This window comes from Capricornis sumatraensis, chromosome 10, assembly GCF_032405125.1.
Source record: "Capricornis sumatraensis isolate serow.1 chromosome 10, serow.2, whole genome shotgun sequence".
Classification (NCBI taxonomy): Eukaryota; Metazoa; Chordata; class Mammalia; order Artiodactyla; family Bovidae; genus Capricornis; species Capricornis sumatraensis.
The window spans coordinates 1495067-1512059 of NC_091078.1; the positions used below are offsets into that span (position 1 = coordinate 1495067).

The following is a 16993-nucleotide window of genomic DNA, read 5'->3' on the forward strand; positions in this document are numbered from 1 at the left end:
AATGCCAAGAAAACAGAACCTGGGGGTTTACAGTTACTAAATCCCATGAGACAAAATCAGAAAGACCTCAAATGGTCCTGACTCTCACTGTAAAAAGCCAGAAAAGGAGTAACAAATTAAAGGAAACAGAGGAAAGGAAATCATAAACACCAGACCAGAAATGAAACAGAAAACAGAATGGCAACAGAGAAAAGTCTATGACACCTAAAGAATTCTTTAAGAAGACCCATAAAACTGCTCAACTTCTGGCTAGATCAAGACAAAGAAAAAAAGAGAGAAGATACAAACTGCCAGGATAAAAACTGATCAAAACCCTCAGGAAACCAGAAACAGAAGGGAACCAACACTGAAGATTCTCTATGAAAAACGTAACCATCATCATATCCAGCGCTGAAAGGATGAGTGCTTCCCTCTGAGGCCACGAGAAACACAAGGATGACTGTTCTCTCCACTTCTACTCAGTACAGTACTGGAGATTTTCACTAGGAGAAGAAAGATGGAGAGAGGTGTTCAAAGAGAAAGGGTAGTATAAAACTATCTTCATTTACAGATGACATGACTGCTTATGCAGAAAATTCAGTGGGCTCTACAAAAAATTTACTGGAACTAATAAGTGAGTTTGGCAAAATTGCAAGATACAAGATCAAGACACAAAAAAATCAATTTTATTTCTCTGTGCTTGCAATGAACAAGAGGAAATTAAAATTTTAAAAGCAGTATCATTTACAGTAGCATCAAAATTACAAAGTACTTAGGGATAAATCTGACAGAAGGGGTGTAAAGCCTACGCACTGAAATCTACGAAACAGGGCTGAGAGCAGTCACATCACGTGGGCTTCCTTCGTGGCTGAGAGCAGTCACATCACGTGGGCTTCCTTTGTGGCTCAGCTGGGAAAGAATCCGCCTGCAGTGCAGGAGACCTGGGTTCGATCCCTGGGCTGGGAAGACCCCCTGGAGCAGGGAAAGGCTGCCCACTCCAGTATGCTGGCCTGGAATGGACTGTACAGTCCATGGGTCGCAGAGTCGGGCACGACTGAGTGGCTCCCCTTTCACTTTGAAGAGGAGACGCCCTTGGCTCAGGGCTAAGGCTTGACACTGTCAAAATGCCAGCTCTCCCTCAAACTGAACTACAGACTCAACAAAAACCCCGGCAGACCTCTGTGTGTAAAAACGGACAAGCCGATTCTCAAACTCATACAAACGCGCAAGAACCTAAAACAGGCAGGACAAGTCTGCTGAAGGGCACCGTCTGAGCTTTAAGGCTTATGAAGTCAGGGTGTTCATGGCAGTAGGTACTGATGTGAAGACGGGCAAGTACCTCAGTGGAACAGGAGACTCCAAGAATAGGCACACCCCTATATAAGCAGCAGATTCAAGGTGCTGCGGTAGAGAAAAGACAATCCATTCAACAGACATTACTGGCCACAAGTGGATATTCATATAAAAAATAACACTGGATATATATTTCACACAGTCTACAAAAATTAACTCAAAATAGATCATAAACACATAAAGCCAAAACTATAAGACTTTTAGAAGATAAGATATGATTTGCAACCCTAGGTTAGCCCAAGATTTCTTAATAGAATGCCAAAAGTACAATGCAAAAAAGGAAAAAAAATTAATAAATTTGACTTGACCAAAATTAAAAACATCTCATCTTTGAAAGACACCAGCAGAAGCATGAAAAGAGCATCTGAACATTTGGAGTAAACACGTGTAACACACATATCTGACAAAGGACATGTATCTGGATTACATTAGAAATGCTCAAAATTAACAGTAAGAAAACTGGTAGGATTTTTTAGATGGACAAAAGATTTGAATAGATAATCCAACAAAAAAAGATATATGGATGATAAATAAGCACAAGGGCAATGTTACTTATTTAAATCTTAAAAATTCCATCAAATAGATCGTATCGTTCAGTAAGTATTTACTGAATACCCACCTACAACAAATCTGCAATAGGGTTTTATGCAAAAGACATCCCTCTGCTACAGTGTTGGACACTTTCCTTTCTCTATTCCACACAAATATGTACAGCTTCCACATATAAACACATGCTAAGAAACTCCCATCTGGTACCCATTCGACACTACAGTGAATGAAGGATTAATGGCCTCAGCTTGGTATAGGCAAGCACTCTAGCCCAAGGAAATGTCCTACTGAGTGGTATTTAAATATCCATTTGGGCTAAGAATAATTATAAGCAGAGGCTCTTAACTTAACTGAACCTTAAACGAAGACTACTAACTTAAATGACAACTGATAAAATATGGGAAACATATTTGGAGATATTTCTGCATCTGCAGCAAGTTGAAAAAAAAAAAAAAACTGAACATATGACATCCAGAAACCATGTACTCTGCCACTCGAGATGACTGCAAATCCTGACAACCTAGAAACCCACAAAAAGACAACTTCTTCTGAGTAAAACTGTTCACACCATGTGCTTTTATAAGTTATTATCAGAAAAAAAACTGAAAAAAAAAGAAAAAAACTGGATCATCAGCGCCTACTCTAGACTGTTTTCATGAAAAGAACGAAGACATGAAGCTAACGGCAGCACTCCCTCCATACCTGCTCTTCCCGCTCCCTCTCTTTGGCTTTGCTTCTGGAGACTCTAGCAGAGGTGGCATCCTGGGGGGGAACAGCAGAGATCTGGTGCAGTGACATGCTCATCCCAGCCTCCCGTCTGAGCTTCCTCTTCACGGAAGAGAGTCTCCAGCGGTAGAGTCATTTTGGGCCATGGACTTCACGCTGAGAGAGAGAAGGGAAGACAAGACATAACTGAGCTGAAACGCTTAGAATTTCCAACAGTGAGATCAGTGTTTTATATTTATATTCATATTTATTTAAATAAGTTACAATGTCTAACAGAAATACTTCATCTTCAAAAATGACAGAATATCAACGCCTATGTGGGGGGAGGACTGCAACTGTTTCCTCATAGAAGATGGGAGCACCTGAAAAAGTCTGGGGAGTCAGGCGCATGTATGTGTGTGCGCGTGCTCAGCCGCAGTCCTGCCCACTCTTTGCAACCCCATGGACTGTAGCCTGCCACGCTCTTCTGCCCATGGAACTCCCCAGGCAAGAATCCTTGAGTGGGTCACCACTGCCTTCACCAAGGGTCTTCCCAACAGAGGGACCAAACCTGCGTCTCCTGCGTCTCCTGCACTGGCTGGTGGATTCTCTACCGCTGAGCCACATGGGAACCCCCAGGACCATGCGTCATCAGATAGTAATCTTCCAATGGCAACTTAGTTTTTAAACGCAGCAGTGTCATCCTTTAATAATATTTTTGAAGTTACACATTTTTTCTTGAACCAGTTGATATCAGTAGTGATCTTTCCTTAAAACCACAGACCTTGAGTCCATATAATGGCAAGACTAAACATTAAGAAGTCTAAAATAAGTTTGAGATTTCTATAATCCATGCTTAACCTTCTGAAGTCTAGATTCTCTAGACCAGTTACTGGCAAACTTCTCCTACAGAGAGCCAGAAGCAAGCACTTTATACACTGCGGGCCCGTTTGTTACAGGTACTCAGTTTTGCCAGTGTAACCTGGAAGTGCCCACAGTGGGCATGTAGACAGATGAGATGAGAACGGTCACACTGCAATAAACTTCACTTAAAAGCAGGTGGCAGACTAGATCCGGGCCATGAGCCTGGGATTCACTAACCCCGCTCTAAGAATGTTACAGGGAAGATGAGGGTCATCCCAGACATTCCTGGAACCGCTGAAGGCTGCCTGTAGGTAAAGTAACGTGTCTGAATAAGCTACATTCACGATTCCAGGAGGCCCTTACTCTTTTTCCCTAGTTTTCTCATTTTCTCCTACATTCCTCCAAAGTGCCTAGCAACTGAATTACATGTTCTTTATGTCTGCGTACACTGAGATCTATCAAACTCTGTGTACAAAACCAACTAAATATAAATCACCCAAACAATCCATAATGTTTAACAAGATGGTGTTTGATGCTGCCTGAGTTTTAACAAAGGATGGAAGCCTTAATACAAAAGAATGAATCTCTAACTTGGGGATTTTCGTTTACTAAACATGTACTGGAGCTGGGGCGGTAGACAGGGAGGGCGAGCAACGTAGGGCCTGATAACCCTAAGTTCACACTTGTCAAGCAGCCATTTGCTACAGCTCTCCCCTAACTGTGCTCAAGACCAAAGGTAGGTGTTTGAGTGGCTGCTCCCACCTGTGACAGTGTTACTAACCAAACTGAAGAGCAGCAGGACTCACAAAATTGATTTCTTCCACAGGTCTCCGATCAAGAAGTCACAGGAAGGAACAACAAGCCAGAGAGAATCAACACACGTGAGAAAATTAGCTAAAAGAATATCCTGTTTGTAAAAAGCCTAGTTTAATAACTGGCAAGTAATCACTGATAACCAACAGAACAGGAAGAGACAGTTGGTAATATCGAAAAAGTGAAAGTGAAAGTTGCTCAGGCGTGTCTGACTCTTTGAAACCCCATGGATTTTAACCTGCCAGGCTCCTCTGTCCATGGGACTCTCCAGGCAAAAATACTGGAGTGGGTAGCCATTCCCTTTTCCAGGGGATCTTCCCAACCTCGGGATTGAAGCCAGGTCTCCAGCATTGCAGGCAGATTCTTCACCCGTGTCTAGATATGATATTTAATAATGTATAAAATGTTAAAGTCTAGACGTTATACATCACATACTCTATTTCATGCCTTTCTATGATCCTGACCCAAGATGGAGGACTGCGCTCAAACAAGTGGTCTGAATACATGCATTCACGTGGCGTAAGACAAGAGGCACTCACCCACTGCTGTGATGCCTTACACTAATGAATCAAATTCCTCTGTGAGAGATGACGAACTCCATGTGGCCCCAGAATGATTACTCAAACTCACCGTGCCTGGAGCCCCGCCACATGGCACACCAAGAGCAGCGTTTGGAGCTTCCGGTATAGTCCTCATTATTACATCACTGGTACCTGGCCGTGTCAAGCCTGGGAGACGAAGCACGCCACAGAAACACAAACCCGGAGGGTTTTACATTTTAAATTTTACTGCAGAGTTTTACAGGACCTCCCTCGTTACAGCCACATAAGCTGCTCTTCTGCTATACACTCCAACTCCAGGTACTATACCTAAAAGCTTGCCTGAAGCAGTCCCTGTCCTATGCCAGACTACTTAGGATAAAAAAATGATAATTTAAAAAACCAACCTACAAAATAAACCATGCCACTCTGCATGTGAAGGTTCATACAAAAAGCATACAGCAGGTATTACTCATACTATTTTCTTTACATAATTTCCAAAAATCATTTTATATCAATTCAAGTGAGCTTAATTAAGAGCAATATTTAAACTTTTGCACTATGCCTGACAATCCAGGCATGAAAACTTTAATTCCACCGAAGTTACCTTGCAAAATACAACACATCTAATATGACCACACATTATTTAGAAGAAATGAACTGAAAACACTGACTGCTGAAGAGAATATGGGAATGACCACAGCACGCTCATGGATTGGAAGCCTTACTATTGTTAAGACGGCAATCCTCCCAAAACTGACCTACAAAGAAAGCAATCCCCATCAAAAACTCTGCTGACTTCTTTGCAGAAACTGGACAAGTTGATCCTAAAAGTTATATGGACACAGAATTTCCACAACAATCTTGAAAGAACAAAGTTGGATAACTCATATCTCCTGATTTCAAAACTTAACTCAAACCAGTGTGGAGTTGGGTTCAAGATGGCAGCATAGGAAGATCCTAAACTCACCTCCTTCTGCAGACACAACAAACAGACAGCTACACAGGAGGATAAATTCCTCTGAATTTATATTGATTTCTATCAATAGAAATCTTAATAAATTAATCAACAGATCAATCAACAGACACACAAACAAATGAATGGACCTTCTCCTCAAGAAGTAAGGGGTTTATACCCACTCCAGGCACCACAATCCTTGGGTCCCAGATCAGAGAGAGGAGACTCACCCAAATGTCTGGATTTGAAAACCAACAGGGCTTATCTTACGGAGAAACTCAGGACTTCAGGGAACGAAGACTTCATTCCTCTCCAACAGAACCACTCACCCCAAGACCCAGCACAAAGAGCAACAGTTTCTAAAGAGCTTAGACCATATGTGAAGGAAATTCATTTACTGACCTTACAGCACCTGTCAAAGGGGCAGAAGTCTGCTGGGACTCTGCAGGGATGGGATGCTGGCAGCTGCCATTTTTACAGGCTCCCTCTACCCAGCTGGCGCTGGCACGCACCATGCTGCACTTTCATTCTAACCTGCTAACAGCGGTGTGTGACAGCCCTGTTCAAGTCACAGCACCAACACATGCAGTTGGCGAGCAGCCACGCACCCCCATTCCACTCGCACAACCCCACGGGGGCCAACAGCCAAGCACAGCCTCCACAGGGGATGTCCCCTGAGTGCCAGGCTCAGGCTGACAGGAGGACTGTGTTTCTGGACCCCACAAAGCCCAACAAGTGCAAAGAGAGTTCAAGAAACAAAAAAAAATTAGGGCAAGGTTAAGCAATAAGGCTCATCTCCCACACAGAGCCACCCCTTGGAGACAGGGGGAGACGGCTGCTTTACATGATACACAGAGGCAAGCACAGAGAGTCGAGCAAAAGGAAGACAGAGGAACACGCTCCCAACGGAGGAGAAAGGCAAGCCCTAGGGCAAAGCCAGTGAGGTGGAGATGAGCGATTTACCTGATGAAGAGTTTAGAGCAAGGGTCATAAAATGCTCACTGAACTTGGAAGAACAAGGGAGGAACACAGTGAGAAATTCCACAATGAGACAGAAAATATAAGAAATTTCCACACAGAACACACAGAGCTGAAGAACACAAGTGAGCTGTGAAACTAGTGGGAATCAGTAGCAGGCTAAGATACAGAAGACCAGACCAGCGGCCCGGGAGATGGGGCATGGGACTCTCCAAACAGAACGGCAAAAACGGGAAAAGAATTGTTAAAAAATGAGGATGGTTTAACGGAGCCAAGGGACAACAGAAAATGCACCCATCTGCATTACAGAGGTTCCAGAGGGAAGAGAGAAAGAAGGAGACAGAAAACGTATTTGATATAATGGCGAAAAACTTCCCTAACCTAGGGAAGAAACAGACATCCAGACCCCACAGGCAAAGAGAGTCTCAAACAAGATGAATCCAAAAAGATTCACATCAAGACACGTTATAATTAAAATGTCAAAAGGTAAAGAGAGAATCTTAAAAGCAGCAAGAGAAAAATAACTATGTACAAGGAATCCACACAAGGCTATCAGTTGATTTTCAGCAGAAATTTTGCTGAAAAGAAATATGGGTACACACTACACCATGCATGGCCCTTGAAAAGAGTAACTAAGTGAAGCAAGGGCCACACATCAGATTACACTCGTGTGAAATGTCTGGGGTAGGTGAATATATAGTCACAGAAAGTTAATTCCTGATTGCCAAGGGCTGAGGAAAGGACTTAGGGGAAGGGGGCAGTGATGACTAAGAGGGTTTCTTTTTAGGGCAAAGAATATGTTCTAAAATCTATTAAAACATAACTCTCAAAAAAATTTATTATGCTGATGGCTGCATAACGCTTAAGTATACTAAAAGGCACAGAATTGTACCATTTAATGAGTAGACTGTAATGGATGTGAATTATATCTCAATAAAGTGAAAGTGTTAGTCACTCAGCTGTGTCTGACTCTTTGCCACCCCATGGACTGTAGCCTGTCAGGCTCCTCTGTCCATGGAATTCTCTAGGCAAGAATACTGGAGTGGGTTGCCACTCCCTTCTCCAGGGGATCTTCCCAACCCAGGGATCAAACTCAGGTCTCCTGCACTGCAGGCAGCTTCTTTACCACCTGAGCCACCAAGGAAGCCCACATCTCAGTAATAATGTGTAAAAATATGAAAATCACATGGATTAAGGCAGATTACTTTTTATTTTTCCTCTGTGCTATCCCTAATGTAACTCATCTGATAACATGGAGATGGCCACTGTTATCACTCTTCCTGTTTTAAGAAAGGTACCAGGGAGTACACAAAACTGGCAATCAGAAACTTAAGGTCAAGTTATGATTCTGTTAAATATTAGTACTAAGTATGTGAGGTTGGGCAAACTGATGAATTTCAAAGGCTGTTTCTTCATCTGTAAAACCGAAAGGTAATAATCCTACTAAATTCACAGAGTTATTGTGAAGCCAAATAAGATTACGCCACATACACAAACATCAGGGTTTTCAGCATCAGCCTATTTTCCAGCCTGCTTTCTCAAGCATCTGAGATGAAGCCTCTTACTGCTTTACAAAGGCCAGCTTACTTGCTTTGTCTTTCCAGTACTATTTTCTGTCCTTCTGCCCCTCAGTGTGACACAAGATATACACCACTGGGACCTCAAGTCCTTTCTGACATTCACTTAGGACCCCTAGCAGCATGCCTCCAAGGGGAAGCATGGCTGACAATGCTATCCCTGTAAGGGGGGACGCAGGAAGGCCCAGCCAGAAGACGACTGGAGTGGCTTAATAACCAGGCTGTTCTGTGTGTTCCCAGATGGTCAAGATAAGCGAAGGATTCTGCCCATTTCAACAATGCTGGGGACAAAGACACATGACAAAGAAGGCAGCCAGGAGAAGACACAAGATATCAGTGGCAAATCCCCTCGGAGACGATCACCCCGGGTCTGCACGCCTCCATGCATCCCTGCACACAGGGGACCAGGCTCCAGCAGCACCCTCCTCCTCCCCATTGTGAGCTGTTCAATTGCAGTATCCTGACTGGCACTCTAAATAAACAACTTTAAGTTAAGCCTGTTTTTATCAGAAGAATGGTTCCTATAAGCAATGAGAAGTCTATGAACAGCAGCTAGCAGACACACACACAAAGCGTTAGGAGTGAGGAGGCCAGTTGTAACGCACAGCACTGAATGGCCGAGACCAGACCTAGAACAGAGCTTGGAGGGAGGAGAGAGGCCATTAGAAAACCAGGACTGACGTGGTCTAGTGAGCGGCCTAGACTGTCCCCTGGCTTCTGGCTGAGCCTTCACGAGACTGGAACGCAGCGAGGACTGGGAGAGGCTTGAGGGCTTGGCCACGGGCACACTGAGCTTGACACGCCTGTGGGAAACCCAAGGTATGTGCACAGCGCCCACTGGGAGTCACCAGCACACTGTCACACCTGAATACACAGGGACAGAATCTGGTTTCCAAGGAAAACCTGCAGAATCAACCATTTATGTCACCAGATGCTATTAATCTAATCAAGTGATAAAGCTCAACACCAAGGCAGGATTTTAAAACCTTTTAGGGAAAAGCAAAGGAAAATGCCTAACTATTACAAAAAACCTATCTCAGCCAAAACTTACCATTATATTCATGCACCAAAACTCTTAAGAGTTTTAAATAAGTTTTAAATTAAAAAGCAAAATAAGCATATTCCTGTCATTATTATTTAATATTAATACATAGTTAGACAGCCCTTTAATGATGTGGCAACACTAATGACTTTTCGTTTCTCTATTTTCTAAACTTTCAGTAACAATGTAATACTTTTATAGTTTAGAGACATATTTTTATTTTTTTATTTTTATTTATTTATTTATTTATTTATTTATTTTTTAGAGACATATTTTTAAAGTGTTACAAGCTCAAGTCATTCCACGCAGGTTGGTACAGTCAGAATGTCATGCTACTGGTGAATGCATACACCGTGAGAGGGCTCATTTCTGTGAGGAATACGTCTCTGAAGGCCTCATGGAATCAAGCCTAAGGTTCCTGCGGAATAAAGTAGGAAGATGCTCTCTCGGGACACTGGTGTCCCAGCTGCCGCAGTGTTCGCTTTATGCTCCCTTTAGATTTTTTTCAGCAATTCCGCTAATATTTTTGCAGAGTGCTTCTCCTTAAGAAAAAAAAACAAACAGCATCGTGTATTATGGGAATAGCTAGCCTTTCTCTTCAGGGTTTTGTTAGCTCTAACTTCCATTGCAAAGTTACTGATTTTGAAGCCTGCTTTCTTTCATATTTTTTTGTATAGTAAGCCTTTATTGGGCTTCCCTGGTGGCTCAGATGGTAAAGAATCTGCCTGCAATGTGGGAGACCCAGGTTTGATCCCCGGGTCAGGAAGGTACCCTGGAGAAGGCAATGGCTACCCACACCAGTATTCTTGCCTGGAGAATTCCATGAACAGAGGAGCCTTGTGGGCTGCAGTCCATGGGGTCACAAAGAGTTGAACATGACTGACTGGCTTAAGACTTTCGCAACACAAGCCCTGATTAATATTTCCATGCCACACTACTTTCAGTCCACATATTTCCCGTGAAATGCAGCTGCAACGGGACGGCCTTTACACATCCTTAGAAACGGTAGCTCAGAGCATGCAGTGCTAGGGACGCAGCGTCACTACCGTGGCAGACAAGGGGAGGTCAGTGCTCATCCACCGTCAACAAGTCTGAGCGTCTGCCCAGCACTGAGACTGTCTGTTGCTTACGCTGCTTTTTTCCAGTATGTGTTTGTCCCTGTTACTATGGCAAAAAATATCTGCAGCAGGAACCATTATCTTTTGCAAATCACAGAAAAGAATAATAAACATGGGCTATTAGTAAATGTTTTCTTTTAATGATGGTTATAAAAGAAACCTCTTGTTCCAAAATAGTGAAAGACTTCTTTCCACCAGAGGAAAAGCGCCTGCTCTCTCCTAATAACAGATTTCCTGTGTGAAGGAAGCCCCTGTGTGTCTGACCCTGAGATCAGGTACTTTGCTGCTTAAATGACGATTTATTGCAAAAGTCCCTCAATTTCCCGCCACCAACCATACAAACCTGCCCACTGCTCTCAACCCTTTCATGAATTACATAAATTATATTATGCAGCTCAGGGAAGAAGCAGCCCCAGCTTTGGAAGTGTCCCTGGGCTCTTTGCCATCCTCCCCACCTGGCTATTTAGGGGCCTCACTCTATCAGCCACCCCCTTACCCCAAACTGTCATCCCATCCTTTCTAAAGACTCCTTCACGTCAACAAAGTAACAGAATCAGTTTTCCCCAAAAACGCATAGAACAAGTAGTTTATATCACTAGATACTGTAGAAGAAAAATAAAAATCTACACTGACACAGAATTTCAAAGTGCATTTTGGGTCTCATCTTTAAAGACAGAAGTAGAAAGAAAATGCTCTCAAGGCTCCTATCCACTTTCACACTTTTTAAGTGACATCTCAGAGCTCTTCACTTTCTTGCTCGCACAACTCAGTTCACTGCAGTCTATGTAATCTCTGCTCCCTGTTCTTGGCCTTTCTCACTTACGGATCAAACTTAGGAGAAGAGCTCTCAATGAAGGAACCAAAATAATACATAAGCACAAAAAGGAAAAAAAAAAAAAACCCTCGGGGAAATAAAGATAACTTTCTAAAGTTTTAAAAATCCTTTCACACAAGTCAATCAACATCCCTATAGATGTACAGCTAAGTAATAAATTTCCCATGCACACTTTTATGGTAAACTCCTGGAAGATGTATTCTAACAAAATAAAGGACTAAATCGAGGAAAAGGAAAACAAAGAATGCACAGAACAGCCATTATAACTTCGGAGGGGCGCACAGCGCAAGTCCCAGGATCGAAGCTGCACTGGCAGGGCTAGAGGCTACTGGTACAGAGCGGAACAGACGCACGCGGGCCTGCCTGAAGCAGGTCTCCGGAACAGACGACGTCTCAAGGGGGGGACGGAGCGACAGGCAACACCAGGGACATCTTAGAAGAGCTAAGGGCAAGTCTACTACTGGTCATACCGGCGGAAATATGCAGGAACAGCAGCAAAACTAAGGAGAAAGTCAGCACAATCATTTGTCTCTAAAGCGAACAGTAGTTCAATATTGACTATGGCGTAAACACTACAATGATATAGACAACATCTTGACATAACTAAATCCTACGGACAGGGAGAAGAGAGGTGCAGTATCAAAGGAAGTCAAGAGATAATGTCTAATATTTGTGAGTCAGGAAATACCACGACTGTATCATCTGAAAACATGGAGGCAACAGTCAGAAGATGCATCAATGGCACACGCGGAGCCGCCTCTGCGGAGCAGGACACGCGCGTAGCCGCCTCTGCGGAGCGGGACACGCGCGGAGCCACCTGTGCGAAGCGGGACAAGGGCTGTGGGGGAGTGGAGCGAAGCACTGCTGCCTTCCATCACAGGAGGCTGGGTACTACCATCTCCCACACACACTTCTAAAATTCAGGAAAACACCAAAACAAAGCTAGCTTTTATTTACTTATATTTAGTAAAGAAATGTATAATAACATTATATACAATATTATATATTATATTATTATATAAATGTATAATAACATCTTGTTTACATTAAGTATTAGGTCTTATTTAACATTAAGACCTAATCTTAAAACTCTTTAGGGTCCAAAACCTGACCTGAACTAACAGGAAGCTATTTATATTTTCTATTAATACTTGTGCAACTCAGTATAAATATTATACTTCAATAAGGAAATATTTATGAGTTTTATGGGTATCACCCCAATAAGAACACTCAATATTACATACCATGTATAGATTACCTTTCTAGAATCTGAAAATTTCTGAAGTTTAAAGTATTTCTGACCTAAGACGTCTGGATGAGAGAGCTTGGGCCTCCATTACATTTTTCAAAAAGCTGTGTGCACTTATTACTTTTTTCATTTTGAAAATACTTTGAAGAAATAAATGGAGAGAAAGTATAAATAGAAAACAGGCAGGAGGCTCATGTGACCTCAAATGGAACGATACCCATATCACATATTTTTACCAAATGTGGTATTATACCTGGGCCACGATTTAGGTACTGAATTAAGATATTCCCTCTCTCAACGAAAATGTGAAAAAGAAAGGGATAAAACTTCATCCGACTCACCATTTGTCTCCTGGGATCATCCCGTTTATCTTGCTTTTCTAGAGCAAAACGGGGCTCCTCTTCTATACCCTAGAGCTCTTCTCCACTCAAACTGACATTTTTTCTACCTCCCATGCACATTTCATCGCATCACAACCTAGCTTCAGTACAGTAAGGCCAACAGCCATCTCCATGGCGGTTAAGCCGAAAGGACACACTCTCTGGGCCCATGTGATCTGACTCGACACATGACAGTAGGTCTTTCGATTCTCCAAAGCTCCATTCCACCCTCCCACTCATTCTGTGTTCCCTTTCCCCAAGTTATCAGACCCCTATCTCTGGCTTCAGTAACCACCTCTGTGCATTTTACTCCAAAGGAAAATACTGATAAATCAGATGGTCAAATTTAATAAGACTTCTGTGCTCTAAAAGTCACCATCAAGAAAGCTAAAAAGAGGAACTAGGGGGAAAACGTGACCATCATCTGCCTATAGACTCGTATCCAGAATATCTAAGGAACACCTACAGCTTAAGCAACATAACTTAAAGATGGGGAAAAGTTTCTAACAGCCATTTCTCCAAAGGAGGTAAATGAATAGTTACTAAGCTCATGAAATGATCTGCAAATAAAAACCACAGTGAGGAAAGGCTATATCCTTCCTGGGCTTCCATGCTAGTTCAGACTGTAAAGAATCTGCCTGCAATGCAGGAGACCCAGGTTTGATCCCTGGTTCAGGAAGATTCTCTGAGGAAGGGAACAACTACCCACTCTAGTACTCTTGTCTGAAGGATCCCACGGACAGAGGAGCCTGGCAGGCTATACAGCCCATCGGGACACAAACAGTTGGACATGACTGCGTAACTCACATATCCCCTGTAGAGGGGCTATAATCAAAAAGACCAACGATATCAACTGTAGCATGAGGAGAAACTGGAGCCCTTGAGAATGTGAACTAGTATAGAGACACTGGAAAACAGTCTCGAAAGTTACTATAAGTCAAACGTAAACTTAAACAACAATAACAACAACATCCCCAGGAAATCCCACATTTACAGGTCTTTATAGAATTGATGAAGAACCCCTACTTCATTACCAAGAACCACAACTGGAATTGAACTTTTGTTAAATTCTTTAATTAATGACATTCACCCTTACTGGGCAGTAAGCTCCCTAAAGGCAGAAACCCTATCTCACTTTGCTCACCCTTGTACTAGCACTCTCCAGCCCAATGTTGCCACATAAAATCCATTCAGCAAATATTGACTAAATCAGCTTTTCTCCCACAAGAGCCAGAACTAACTGGGAATTTCATTTATGACTCAAACTATAACTAACACTGTTTACTGTCTCAAATGCTGATCAAGTAGAACAGTGGAAATTTAGACAACACAAAAATTCAGTATTTTTTATCCTTGTACAATTCATATCAAATAGCAAGAAACAACTGATCTTCAAATATGTGCAACAGTTTGCCCACATCAGACTAAGTCCAAAATTGTAACAATTCAAAATGCAATTCAAGTACTTTTAAGAATAATTCCAAAAGGTTACAATTATAAGTTATTAAGAACTGCAGATAAGAGCTCTTTTAAGAGAGAGAAAAACAAGTTTCATAAAATACAGTTTAGCAATTTCAATCTTTGAGTCAGAAATACAGTGAAGAATAGGTGACAAGTTACTAAAGAAAGGCATAAAATATGCTATTTCACTAACAGTATCCTTAAAGGCCTATTCCCCTCACTCAACCAGGGAAGAATGCTCTCTCACAAGCAACCCGTATCTGGCCACTGTCATGCCCACACCAGATCAAAAGGTAACGAGGCATCAAGATTACCCTATTTCCACTCTTCATTGAAATTAAGATCAAAATTTAAGTTCAGGGTTCTGAGAATTTCAGGGAACACTACAAGGCCTCCATATGCCACCCACTAAAAAACAGTCTGAGACAAAAGCTTTGACTTGGTCTGTTTAACACTATGATCTTCAAGAACAATGAGCTTATTAAAAATATCAAAATGAATTTTAAAAAGTCAAATGCATCAGAATAAAGTAGCAACTACCAGAAAATATAGATGCATTTACTGAAAGCGAAGAAAAAATGATAAAACACACAGACATGCTCCACAGACTAAATGAAGTTTACTCAGAAACAAACAAAAAAAGATTTTGTTAGTTTTAAAATCCCCTAGAGGGTACCCCCGGTACCTTCCTCAGTGGGAAAGAATTCACCAGCCAATGCAGGAGACAGGGGGGTTCTATCTCTGACTCAGAAGGATCCTGCACGCACGGAGCAACTAAGCCCGCGCGCCACAGCTGCTGAGCCTGTGCTCTCAAGCCTGGAGCCACAGCTGCTGAGCCCACGTGCCGCAAGCCCTGACGACTGCGCGCTCCAGAGCCTGTGCTCCTGCGACAGGAGACGCCACCGCAACGAGACGCTCAGGCGCCGCACCTAGGGACCAGCCCCAGCTCACCGCAGCTAGGGAAGAGCCCGCACAGCGAAGACCCAGCACGGTCAGAACGATTCATGTCAATGTGTGCCAAAACCAATACAGTATTGTAAAGTAAAATAAAGTAAAAATACAAATTAAAAAGAAAGACAGAGGTGTTAAATGAAATAAAACCCTCTGGAATAACAGAGGATGACCAGAGGTAAGAAAGAATATTTCAACGTTACATGAGGAGCAGCAAATAAGCAGCACCGAGGATAACTAGAAACTGAAATCCAAAGAACAGAAAATTTAAAAATGGTAATGTAAGAGAAGCAAAATGAGAAGTACAGAAATAGAACTTCTGAACAGTAATTGTGGAGAAAAACAAAACCGATGAAAGCGCTGATGAACCGTGACTTGCCGGGGTCCAGCCCCGGTGGATCCAGGGTGATTCGAAAGTGGGGACGGTGTCGGCGTCTTTGGAAATAACTTATTTAATTACAGATAGAAAGGGATTAGAAGATTAGCAGAGAAAAAGAGGCTGAATAACTTGGTTCACATGGAATACCAATCACCACCTACGAAGGCTGCAGGCGTCTTCCCGTTCTCCCGAAGGAGAGGTGGCACTGAGGCGCCCCCCCCCCCCCCCCGCCCCGGTCCGATCTTAGAAGCCCAGGCAAAATTAATAGGCTTGGTGGGTACCGATGCACCAGATGGGAATTCGGCCAGAAAATAGTAGGAGAGAAAAAGGCGCTGAATAACTTGGCTTACGTGGGATACCAATAAAATTCCAAGACAAGGAATTTGCACCATCTACGTTGGGCCACCAGTGCCACTTGAATATCGGAAGGTGCCCCTCCTTGGGCTCCTTCTCGCGTGGGCTTGAAAACCGGGGCAAATAAGTAGACTTGGAGGGCACCCACGCTCCAGATGGGAATTCAGCCCGAAAAATGGGGAGCAGAAAAGAACAACATGAGGGAATCAGTCTTTCCGGAAACTGATCCGATTTCTTTATTTTGGGGTTTGCTTATATACCTTTTGTTACACATAGGGATGAATACAGAGTCACGCAGGGGTCAGCAGTCCTGACCTTTATCAAAATCAGGTGCTTCACATAAATGTATAAAAAAGGTACATCATCTTCTGGCCATGAGTGAGACCTGCTGACATTTTATGATCCTTTCTTTCTGATAACCAAAAAACTTATTTCTTCCAAGGGTGTTTTTTCTTAAACCAGGGACCACCCTCCAAATAAAGTTACATTCCTATAGGGTGAGGGTGTAGTGAGTTACAATCAAGAAAGGAATTTATTTAACCCAAGGTTAACATGATTAGTCTTAAAGGTTAATACTTATTTCTCCTATATGCTTAAAGGTTAATACTTATTTCTTCCTATATGCTAGTTATATTCATTATAAGGATAGGGAATATGGAGATTTAGCAGCAAACATCAGCCCAACAAATGAAAATCCTTTCACCAATGCTCCTCTTAAGATCTATTTAGTCTTAAGATATGATAAGGTTACATTTTTATATAGCAAGGACACAGTGATTTATAACAAAGTACAGTGATCTATTACAAAAGAGAAAATCCATTAACTCAAAAAGTCTAGTATTGCTAACATCAAAAACTACTGTATTTCCTTTTCTATATTCCAAATACACTGATTAATATATTCCCAGG

The 16993-nt window shown here is 42.4% G+C and overlaps 1 protein-coding gene across 2 annotated transcripts in view; it reads right to left on the reverse strand.

Annotated features, from left to right (window-relative positions):
• The window catches only part of MARCHF8 (membrane associated ring-CH-type finger 8), a 56651-nt gene extending 53966 nt beyond the window's left edge, over positions 1 to 2685 (reverse strand). For both annotated transcript variants that reach the window (XM_068982620.1, XM_068982619.1), the window contains exon 1: positions 2584 to 2685. In XM_068982620.1, the coding sequence (XP_068838721.1) occupies positions 2584 to 2685 (102 nt within the window). The remainder of the gene's footprint in view (positions 1 to 2583) is intronic.
• Positions 2686 to 16993: the final 14308 nt, after the last annotated feature.